The sequence below is a fragment of the Myxocyprinus asiaticus genome, chromosome 20 (assembly GCF_019703515.2).
Source record: "Myxocyprinus asiaticus isolate MX2 ecotype Aquarium Trade chromosome 20, UBuf_Myxa_2, whole genome shotgun sequence".
Classification (NCBI taxonomy): Eukaryota; Metazoa; Chordata; class Actinopteri; order Cypriniformes; family Catostomidae; genus Myxocyprinus; species Myxocyprinus asiaticus.
In genome coordinates this window covers 39,673,792-39,685,942 of record NC_059363.1, presented here as the reverse complement: position 1 = coordinate 39,685,942, position 12,151 = coordinate 39,673,792, and the positions used below count along the sequence as shown (strand labels likewise).

At 39.3% G+C, this 12,151-nt stretch overlaps 1 protein-coding gene across 4 annotated transcripts in view; it reads right to left on the bottom strand.

The window, feature by feature from the left end:
• The window catches only part of kif6 (kinesin family member 6), a 326,246-nt gene that overhangs the window by 296,233 nt on the left and 17,862 nt on the right, over positions 1-12,151 (bottom strand). For all 4 annotated transcript variants that reach the window (XR_007892184.1, XR_007892185.1, XM_051646212.1 and 1 more), the window contains 2 exons: positions 2,353-2,500; positions 753-862 (listed from right to left, as the gene is read on the bottom strand). Coding sequence is in view for 2 of the 4 variants with exons in the window: in XM_051646212.1 (XP_051502172.1) it covers positions 753-862; positions 2,353-2,500 (258 nt within the window). In the remaining 2 variants the exon portion in view is untranslated. The remainder of the gene's footprint in view (positions 1-752; positions 863-2,352; positions 2,501-12,151) is intronic.

Genomic DNA, 12,151 nt, shown 5'->3' with positions numbered 1-12,151 from the left:
AGTGCAAATGTAGTAAGTGATATTAAGAATTGGGATCTCCACAAGTAGTAATTCCATTCCTGATATCAAGAAATATAATTTTAACTAGAGAAAACTGAATTATTGATATCAACAATTCATACCCTGCATCAATTTGGCTTGCCATAGAGGCAGAGCTATGTGGCATTATAACAGATTCACAAGTGCACAGGACAAGTTTTGAGTGCGCACACACACTCTTTGAGCGAGAGCAGGGAGAATTTGAGAGCACATATCCAGTTTGTGCACACATCCAGTTTGTGCGAGAGTGAAGGGAATCTACGTGCGAGAGGAGTGATTCGCATTCACGCAACTGTTGATGCGCTCTCACATGATAAGCATGTGTTCACGACATTTAACAGTATTACAAATCCATAGAGCTATGGTCTATTGAGCTGGACTATGGTCCATGAAGCTATTAATTTACATTTATCTTGACAATATATTTTTATTGTATTTATCTTTTGATATAACTTGGTGAATTTATCATTATTCTCTGTGCCTCCCCTGACATGCTCTGGTGCCCCCCTGGGGAGGCGTGCCTCATAGTTTGAAAACAGTATCTTTAGAGCATTTGGGTAATTAGAATATGAATGTGGTCATACTGGAAAAAAGTTATGATAATGATTTAGGCTGACCACACTTTGAATCAGCTAAGTTATTAAAATAATGAACAGTTGAATTAGTTTTTCATTTCTGAGAATTGGAAAGTGGGAGGCAATAGTTAGACTGACGGCAAGTCCTCTAGACAAGATGCCTCATGTTGGGGATTCAGGAGATCATAGCCGGCCTCATTGTAGATTTCCAGGTAAGAAATGTGGGTTGAATAGACCATGCTGTTGTCCTGTAAACAGAAATACAACTATTTGAGTAAGGTATACCAAAGTAATTTCAAAACAGTCAATTATTGTTAAAGGGGTCATATAAAGTTTGTATTATTTAATTTCTTTTTTATTATTTCAAGTTTTTAGTGCCTAAAATAAATACATCTTATTGTAGTTTTTCATTTCAATTTGTTTTTCATTTTTTTCCCCTGAGTTCACTTATTAGTAAAGTGTTTTGTGCGTGTGTGTGCAATTTGTTTATTTTTATAAAACATCTCTTATTTTAGTTTTTCTTCCGGTAAATGGCCACTGGCAATCCCACCAGGTGCAGGTTTGCTGCTGTCTTAAAGGTGGTGTGATACATGTTTACAGAACATTTTACAGAAAATGTCCCTATCACCTGACAGATATCACTGACATTGGTGTCCTAAAATTCAACACCTGTCTCTGTGACAGCACTAGACTCTAATCAGCAAACCGAAATGTGACCATGGACGATGCAAGGATTATTTGGTTAGCCAATCAGAGGCCTTTAAGGAACTTTATGCCAGCCAATCATTTTGTGCATTCACAGAGCAGCCAAAATAAGCAGGAAGCAGAAAGTGTGGTAGCTGAGGTGAATCATTCAAGTCAAATGCCAATTCAGCTTTAAGAATTCATTTGTTTGTTGTGCAAGAAAACTTTCCTGTCGTTGATTTTGACAACATTGAGATGATGTGCTGCTTCTCTCCTGCTCCATCTCTGTTTACAACAGTCAACATCATAACAGTATCTTTAGAAGGCATGGTTTTGGAAAGAGGGGGCATGTCTAATTTAGTTGCTAAGACTGGCAAAAGTCCCAGAACAGCTAGCATTGCTTACAGCTGAAATGTGCCACAGAACCTGTTAAGATCAAAGCGAAATGATCAGAGTCCTTGTTCAAATTAAACTTCAGCCACAACTCCCTAGAATTAGGATCTTTTGGAAGGCTATTCAGAGCAGCAGGTGCTTCACACAGCCAGGTCCAAAGTTTCCCATAATTTCCCCTTGTAACTAGTTCTTCCAGTGATTGGAAAAAATAGCATTTATTCTGCTTTCTGCTTATTACCTCATAGTGACTGGGAAGGCCAAGTTTCTGATCACTCAATCAGCATCTAACTTGTAATCTAATCTAAATGTGGTCAGATATATGTCATTTGTGTGATGTCCCAAAGTCGTGAAAGTATAGAACAAGCCATTTGTGCAGCTTAGTTCCAAAAAACTGGGGAGGATCTTTTGAATTCGAAAGGTTACAATATGTTTTTTTAATAGGACATCAAGCTCTTTTCAAGTAGATTTTTTCATAGTACTTGATTCCTAATTATATCAACTCTGAGTGAAATCAAAAATTTGACCAAAGGGGTCATTTGTAAACTAATTTTAAATTTGGCAAATATAAAATCTATCAGCATTAATAATAATAATAATAATAATAATAATAAATACTCTTTGCAGGTTGAAAACATGTCTTGAGGGAAAATGCTCTATTCACCTTGCTGAAATGCTGATACAAGTATGACAGAGTTCTGGGGATGATCCCTCGGTCACTGTACCGCTCTGCACCTCCAGTGATGGTGAAGGTCTTCCCACTTCCTGTCTGCCCATAAGCGAAGATGGTTCCATTAAAACCTGCCAGCACACTGTCAAAAGAAGCCAGGTTAACAGTGATCTGAAGGCATCTCGCTTCAAAGTGAAGCCCTTGTATAGCTTTCTGAAAATAACCACAAAACTTCTGACAGCTGGCTTATTCTCAGGAATAAGAGTCCCATTTGTGTGCTATATGTGTCATCATGACAAACTACTGATACTTAAAAGAATAGTTCACCCAAAAATGAACACTTTCTCATAATTTTCTCACCCTCATGCCATCCCAGATGTATATGACTTTCTTTCTTCTGCAGAACACATCAAAGATTTTTAGAAGAATATCTCAGCTCTGTTGGTCCGCAAGTGAATGGTGACCAGAACTCAGAAGGTCCTAAAAGCATGTAAATGCAGCATAAAAGTAATCCATATGACATCAGTGGTTAAATCAATGTCTTCAGAAGCCATATGATAGATGTGAATGAGAAACAGATCAATATTTAAGTCATTTTACTCTAAATCTCCACATTTGACCAGACCCGACCAGTAGGTGGCTGAATGTGTAAGTCACTTCCACATCAGAATGTGGAAGTAAAAGTGAAAGTGAAGATTTATAGTAAAAAAGGAACTTAAATATTATGCTTCCTTTACATCTTTTTTGGACCTTCTGAGTTCTGGTCACCATTCACTTGCATTGTATGGACCTACAGAACTGAAATATTCTTCAAAAATGTGTGTTCTGCATAAGAAAGAAAGTCATACACATCTGGGATGACATGGGGGTGTGTAAATGATGAGATAATTTTCACTATTGGGTGAACTATTCCTTTAACAGGATACTGAACTGAAATAAAACATTAATTTTACTTTTAAATGTTCACTTTTCATCTGAATGTTGGCCAATTTGCATGTCCCCAGATAATTCTACCTAAAAGTATCTTTTATTGAAATCTGTATATCATTTTTTGCCATCATGAAGCTCAATAGTTTAAATCTGTTATGGGAAAAAGCCAAAGTGATAATTATTTTTTAAAGAAAAAAAAAATTGGTTCTTGGCACAAAGCACATTAATACTGTAACTAATGTGTTGTGTTGAGGTCAATGATATTTGTTAGCTAAGGCCACTATTAGACATTTAATGTAATGTAAAAGGGTTGGCAAAAATGCCTTGAAAGAGAAATGTCATGGGTTTTATTATTCAACCTTTACATCCTGGTATTGCAGGAAAAGCAGTAGAGTGCTCCTGCTACTAGGTTTCACCACAACAGTCAGCTGTTGGTGAAGATCAAGAGCAGAGGTCGGCAAACTTTTTGACAAGGAGTGCCTTTTTTTCCTTCTTTTTTTTTTCTTTTTCTGCTTTTTTAATTGCTTATTTGATTGCGGATGATGAAATTGTATGGAATCTTAAATATTTCTTTTGTAATTTTTCATAATCACACAGAGGTAATCACTAGCACGCAAGCAACAGCGAGGAGAGGAGCACTATTTTATATGAAGTTTTTTGCACCTGCATTTCAATCTACATCTTGCTGTAATCCTTCCTCGTGATCACGCAGCATGTTTTCATTAAGCTTTTAGGGAGGCTTTTAAAGTGTGATGAGACTCGCGCTGCTCGTGCAAGCCATTCGCTCATCACAAGCCGTTCAACTATTTAGCCCTTTTCGGTGAATCGCACCTGCAAAATCCTAAAACTTTATTTCCAGGTTTAATTTATATTTTGATAGACTCAGATTTTTGAACCTCATGATGTGGGTTTATGTTTTCTCTTTATAATGTAATTTTGAGTGAGACCATGGTTTTAAGGAGGGTGTATCTGTATGCAGGGTTGGAAATCTCAAGGACTAATAGTGGTGTTTACCTTATTACATCACGCATTGTTCTGAAAGCAAAAAGAAACAAATGAAACACTGAATGTAGGTTGTCATCCACGCAGCCTGACCAAAGCAAAGCAGGCACATTCAACCGAAAGTGAAGCACTGCCGGCTTGTGATGCGCGAATGGCTTGCATGCACTGCATGAGTCTGTTAGGTATACTGCAGTCTCGTCACATTTTAACTTTGTTTAGCCTCACATTCAGCTCATGAAAACACGCTGCGTGATCATGAGGAAGGATTACATCAAGATGTAGATTGGAATGCAGCTGTGGAATTTCATGTGAATGAAATAGTCTACTCCTCTCTCGCCGTTGCTGGCGTGCCAGTGATTACACCTCCGCGTGCCATAGGTTGCCGATCCCTGATCAACAGCAACACTTTTCAGTATGCATACTGGTTTGATCTACATATTTCATGTATCTGATTTGTAACTATTTCATCTAAATTGTAACCATCTGATGTAACCTTAAGACAACCATTATTAAACATTGCTCTCCCACATATTTAGCTATTCTAACTGCACAAATTTTTGTAGTAGGTATTAGTAACAGAAGGTGGTAATAGACAAGATTACCACCATTTTGTACCATCTTGCTATTAACATTTCTTCAGTCACTTCGGCATTCTTACAGCTTCGGCATTCTTACTGTAGTGAAAACCAACCTTACAGTTTAATTGATCGTCCATTGACAACAATGCAGCCCAACTTATGTGATGACACAGATTGAGATAAAGGTTTATTGGTGAGGACCTCTACCTGTTGCTCTTGGTTTTCATTAACACCTGTTTGCACCACCTAGTGGTGAAGCCTAGTAGCAGCAAGTGAAGATTGTGCATTGGCACTCTTCTGCTTTTCCTGCAATGCCAGAATGTACAGTACAAGGTTGAATTTCCAAACAAATTTTAACCACTGACATTTTAGAGATGAATTTGCAAAGCAAAATATAATGGACCAAATATTACCTGTTGAATAATAAAGATTAATTAAAAAGTTTTTGGAAGTGAATTTTGGAAGGTTTTCATTATTGAATTTTCATTTATGAAATTTTGTGTGAAATGTTTCCAGTTGAAATTTCACAGCTTATATACTGTATACAACCATATGAAATTGCACCCTCAAAAAATACAAGCACTGTTAATGCAATGAGTTTATTTTTCAATTAGTGCAATTCAGTGTGCTTTTTAGTTTCAAAAACATTTGTCATTAATTTACTTCCATTGTTGAATAAAAAAAGATATATTGATAGTTCAGCAATAATAGTTATTAATAACAATTTCTCAATAACCTCAACTCAATTCAACCTTACCTAGACCAAAATTTTACTCAAAGTCATATGAGGAAAAAAAAAGCTAGATGCCTTGAAAAAAGACAGAACTGCAAACAGGTCTTTGGCTTGGCTCTGTTGTCTGGATGCTATGCAGGAAATCAGACCTGTACTTAACGTAACTGCACACCCATTCATATGCTGTGAGTGAAAAGCAGACATAATGCTACTAAAGTTTCACCCAGCTCCACAGCTGTCATTATGGCTGTCTGGGTGATGGTTTGGATGTTAGAGTGTAAACAGGGACATTTGGATTTGGGTTTAGATTAGTAAAGGCATTGATGGAGACTATAGCATGCTAGTGCTTTGGCAGAGCTTCAGAGGAGAGTCACAAAGCTCTATGTACAATACTAATGTCAAACTCGTAACTTGACTATTTCAGCCACAGTCTAGATATTATAATAATATAAGGAATATAAGGAATGGGCACTAATGTTGGCACTGTGGTTCAAATCAATGCTTTTATTTTCAATGGTGCCTGCTAAGGCAAGCAATACTATTACTATGGCAAACGATTTAACAGGCAAACAAAAACCCCACAGACTTGAATTGAAGGAGGGACCCAAGCCATATATACAGACCAGAATACTATAGAGACTTGGGGTGGCTTTTCTGACTTGGGCCAGTAGGCAAATATTTAGTGACCACCAGAACGCCCTAGCAGCCACCCAGAACACCCAAGTAACTGCATGGCAACCCTTCCACAACACCCTAGCAACATGGTCTCTACATGTGCATGAGAAAGGACCATTCACATTTTCAATCGAGTTTCAATCGTGCTCTCTCCAAATGATCCAATATATTCTAACAATATTATCCATGTATAATTCCACAACACATAGCAGTGGCCAGTTGCATAAACATAACCATTAACTTGAGACTTCGTCTAACAATTAGTCTGACTAGCAAAAGACGCCACAGAAAGCCTGTTGCATAAAACAAGCTCGCAGCTGTCTTTAGTAAGACGGTCTAACTTGCATTACACTCTGGGAAATGTATGATACTGAACGACTTAAATGTCCGACTGTGGACTCTCAATACAGTTTTCATTCACTGAATATATCTGGTTATTAGAGGAATGCAATGCTTAAAAATGTATTCTAATGAACACAAATAATAAAAAACACAAGAAATTTTGTTTCCATCGTAGAAGTCAAAGTCTTCTACGAAGTCTCAACTGAAGCTCCATTTAGCACTCAACAGAAGCCCTCACTGGCACAGCTGCCAGTTATTTTCCATGGCAACATGGAATGTAAACAAAGGTTAGCCTAGGGCTGTGCTCTCTTATATTTTGGTCTTAAATTAGACCGATCTAAAGGAAGTCGCACACCAGACGCGTCTGGCGGATGACATGGCGCATTCTAAAATTCGAAACAACCGTTTTCAATCAAGGTACGCACATTGCCGCTGCCACTCGCCATCTGTTGCCAGTGCCCAGCTATGTCTCCGGAGCCAGCTCAAATTTCTGCCATGCCACTGAGCGCAACTCGCATATTTTCCATTAAATTCGACACAAATCATTAGCAAAGGACATACATTATTTATCAAAACAAATCCCTTTATTGTCACTCAACCATATACACAAGTGCAACAGTGGATGAAATTCTTGGGTGCAGTTGCAAGCAACATAGCAGTATGACAATTACAATAAACATCTGATTTACACATAACACAGTTTACACATCTTGTTACACAATACAATATACACCTAATAATATACAGTATACACAAAATAAGAAGACTGTATACAATACAAATAATATACAATATACACAAAATAAGTACAATGTATACAATAAAAATACACTGTCCCCCCCGTAATCAGTGGAAATAAATATGAAGTGTTGTGTTGACATTCAGCTGTTGGTTGATAATCAGTTGCCAGTGTGTGTTATTAAGAGAAGTATAAAATGTGAGTCCAGTCTGAGGCTAATAAAGTGCAGTGCTGATATACTGTATGTATCGTGAACGATCAAGAGTTCAAAAGTGTGATCGCTTGGGGGAAGAAGCTGTCATGAAGTCGACTGGTACAGGTCCTGATGCTGCGAAACTGCCTGCCTGATGGTAAAAATGAGAGCAGCCCATGGCTCGGGTGGCTGGAGTCTCTGATGATCCTCCCAGCTTTTTTCACACAACGTCTGGTATAGATGTCCTGGAAGGTTGGAAGCTCACCTCCGATGATGTGTCTGGCAGTTCGCACCACCTTTTGCATGGCTTTGCGGTTGAGGGCGGTGCTCTTGCCATACCAGGCAATGATGCAGCCAGTCAGGATGCTCTCTACAGTGCTGGTTTAGAACCGTGTGAGGATGTTGTGGTTCATTCCAAACTTCCTCAGCCGTCTCAGGAAGAAGAGGCACTGGTGAGCATTCTTCACAACGACTTCTGTGTGGACGGACCATGTGAGTTCCTCAGTGATTTGGACACCGAGGAACTTGAAGCTGCTGATTCTCTCCACCGGTGCTCCATTGATGGTGATGGGGCTGTGTTCTCTGTCTTTTCTCCTGAAGTCCACCACAAGCTCTTTGGTCTTACTGACCTTGAGGGAGAGGTTGTGCTCCTGACATCAGCGTGTCAGAGTGTGCACCTCCTCTCTGTAGGCTGTTTCATCATTGTCAGTGATCAGAACTACCACCGTCGTATCATCAGCAAACTTAATGATGACATTGGAGCTGTGTGTTGCCACACAGTCATGTGTGTACAGGGAATACAGGAGTGGGCTGAGAACACAGCCCTACGGGGCTCCAGTGTTGAGGGTCAGTGATGAGGAGATGTTGCTGCCTATTCTAACCACCTGGGGTCTGCTTGACAGGAAGTCCAGGATCCAGCTGCACAGTGAGCTGTTTAAGCCCGGAGTTTCAAATCAAGCTTGGAGGGCACTATGGTGTTGAATGCTAAGCTGTAGTCCACAAAAGAGCATTCTCACAAATGTGTTCCTTTTTTCCAGGTGGGAGAGAGCAGTGTGTAGTGTAGATGCAATGGCATCATCAGTGGAGCGGTTGTTGCGGTAAACTGCAGTGAGGAGTTTACCAGTGAGGCAGGCAGTACAGAGCAGATGTAATCTCTGATTAGCCTCTCAAAGCATTTGCTGATGATGGGGGTCAGAGCAACAGGATGCCAGTCATTTAAGCAAGAGATTTTGAGTTGCTTTGGTACAGGCACAATGGTGGACGTTTTAAAGCATGTGGGGACCACAGACTAGGAGAGGGAAAGGTTAAAAATGTCCATAAAAACACCAGCTCTGATGACGCGGCCTGGAATGCCGTCTGGACCTGCAGCTTTACGGATATTCACCCATTGGAAGGATCGGGTTACATCCGCTACAGAGACAGAGAGTGAACTAACCCCTGTAGCTTCGGTCGTGAGAGCTCTCTCCACGAGGGCGGTGTTGTTTCCCTCGAAACGTGCATACAAATATTAAGCTCATCCGGAAGAGAGGCAGGAGTGTTCACGGCGGAGTTTTTATTTCCTTTGCAGTCCGTGATGATATTAATTCCCTGCCACATGCTTCTAGAGTCGGTGTTGAACTGTCCTTCAATCTTGTCCCTGTACTGCCGTGTGGCTGCTCTGATGGCTATTTTATGCTCCGCGTTCCCGGAATTAAAAGCGGAGGTCCGCACATTAAGTGCCGCACAAACATCGCTATTAATCCATGGTTTCTGGTTAGGATAGATCCGTATTATTTTGGTCGGCACTATATCATTTATGTACTTCCTGATGAAACATGTTACGGTATCAGCGTAGACCTCGATGTCGTCATCAGTGGCGGACCTGAACATCTCCCAGTCCACATGATCAAAACAGTCCTGTAGCATAGAATCTGATTGGTCTGACCGGCACTGGATCATTCTGAGGGTGGGTGCTTCCTGTTTCAGTTTCTGCCTGTAAGTGGGCAGAAGGAGAACTCTAGTGTTTACTCTGTCGTTTTTCATTTTTGAAGGGGAAAACCTTGGTAACTTTTGTGTGTACTGTCTGCCATCTGAACCGCATCAACATGCCTTGTGTTTGATACCTGTGCTGCGTCCTAGATGCGACGAGGTGTGGCGCTTCTCATCGAATATGCGACCGCCTTAAGTTTTTATGCAACTGACTGAAAAAGTTTCGACTAAAATTTTAGATGACTAACTAGTAAGACTAGTCTAAAAAGTTTTATGCAACTGGCCCTATACACTACTTTGTTGTATTTCATTTATTCTGAAAATAACGTCACAATGCAAGAGATCTTAATGAACCTAAAAATAAGCTTTATTTTCTTTATGCAAAATATAATTTTGTATACATTTATTTTAATTTATGAAATATAACCTGTACATTTCTTTGTGAGATTTACCCATAGACACCTTCTCAAGAAAAGTCCACGTAGTGCCCAAGACATTCCTGTATGACTTTCCCTCCTTTCTTAATGGAAATTTCCTTGTGGATTATATTTTCACAAAGTCTATAAATGAGCTCTCTGGTAAGATTGAAGGGTGGATCACTATGAAGTCCATATCCTATGTTGTCATGGTAATTAAAGGCCTTCAACCCACATTAAGGGTGGCTCTTAGCACACTCTAAATTGAATTCCTGAGAAATACGAGAGGGTAGTTTTTTTATTTTATTTTTTTATACTTTGAATGGAGAAAGAGCTGTTTGTTAATGGCCTGTTTTTCGTAATGCCATGGTACCTGAGGTTTGGAAGTCAGTGTCACCAGAGCTGCTGTTTGGTGACAAGGCCAATACATAACAACAAACAAATAGACAAAGTGGACATTCAGACATTCAGCCTAAAGATATTCAGCAAAAAGTCATTCAGACATTCAGACATTTTTTCTGATGAGTCATGCTTGTAAAACTTGCCACAATGATGCTACAAAAGAAGGGCTGTTTTATAAGAGAAGTCACATGAATTTTGCAACAAGCAGGATTTATTTACAGCACTAACTTTTATACATTGTCTGGATGTTTTTGGAGCAGTCTGGATGTTTTTGGAACTAAATCCATTTATGATTATGACCTAGCCATCCTCTTGCATTTATGATCACTAGTTCCACAACTTTTATTCAAAGCTTTAAGCCATTAGGCTGTGCTCTGATGATCAATATAACTTATTAGATGTTTTAGTAATGCCAATTTCGATTTTTATTTAAGGCTGCACAATTAAATATATTTTAACCAGGATCATGGTTTCTGCCTCTCATGGTTAATTAAGCATAACTGTCTACGGTATTAGTGAGCTAATGTTTACAAGTATCATATGTGTGTTGCTCTGTGTTACACATACTTTGAACACACATGAGATAATGATATGGTGTTATAGCACCTCTACATGTATACTGTCACCTCTGCTAGTAAAACACTGAAACAATAGTCTCCCTTCTGCCAAATAAAGGCTTGAGACTGTACAGCAATGTTGCTTGCTAAATTAGTACAGATATATATTACTATTGTATATTATTATTATGTATTGGAATATATTAATAGTGTTAATAATAATAATTATAATAATTTAAAGAATGGATCTTAAAAGCGGACTCAAGTGTGAACACCCTACAAAATAACTATTTTTAATGATAGTAAAGTATGGGCAAAAGTACTTAAATTTGGTCAAAAGGAATCATTAACTAGTTTGCAGTTTTAACACTTTGTTCTAGGAATGCACCAATACCACTTTTTCTTTTCCGATTCCAATACCAGAAATCTCTGTATCAGCCGATACCGATCTGATACCAGTGTTGTTTTTTCATAATCAGTTTAGAATATCTATATCTCACTCTATGATACTAATTATGGGGTTCTTTTATATGTAAAGAAACACAAACCTTTAACTACACATTATATCAATTTAATTGTATAGCCTATTAAGAAAAACTTTGTTAACTAGTCTACTGGATAATGTAGTAGCAAAATTAACAGTAATTCCAGTGAAAGTCAGAACTAGAAAAGAAGCCAGCTCCGTATCTGTCACTCACTCGATGTTGTGTCGATGTAGTGACACTAGGGGTCACTCTTGGGAGCCCGAGACACCTCTGGTCTTTGATAAAGGCCAATGAAAATTGGCAAGTGGTATTTGCATGCCACTCCCCCGGACATACGGGTATAAAAGGAGCTGGTATGCAACCACTCATTCAGATTTTCTCTTCGGAGCCGAACGGTCATGCTCACTGAGCTGAATACTACTGTTCATTCACCTCTGCTGGATCTGATGGCCCACTTCAGCGGCTTCTCCTTCCTCTGCACTGGTGCACTGCAGAGAATGCCCCTGGGCACTACGTCAGAAATAAAAGAGTATATTTCTCGAAAAGTGTATATTTCTCTAAAAGAGCGGCACACACGGAACGTCTTTTTAAAGACGCGTCTTTCTAAAGATGCTTTTCCGATTGTGTGTTATTCCTGGTTGCGCTTGTTATCTCTCGCCTTCTGACGGTCACGATCACTGTCTTTCATGTCTGGGCACTGCTCACGCGGCGACAGCGTTCGGGATGGTCATGTTCTCATTGCGAGAATATGTCCATGGCAACGTTGCGGTTGC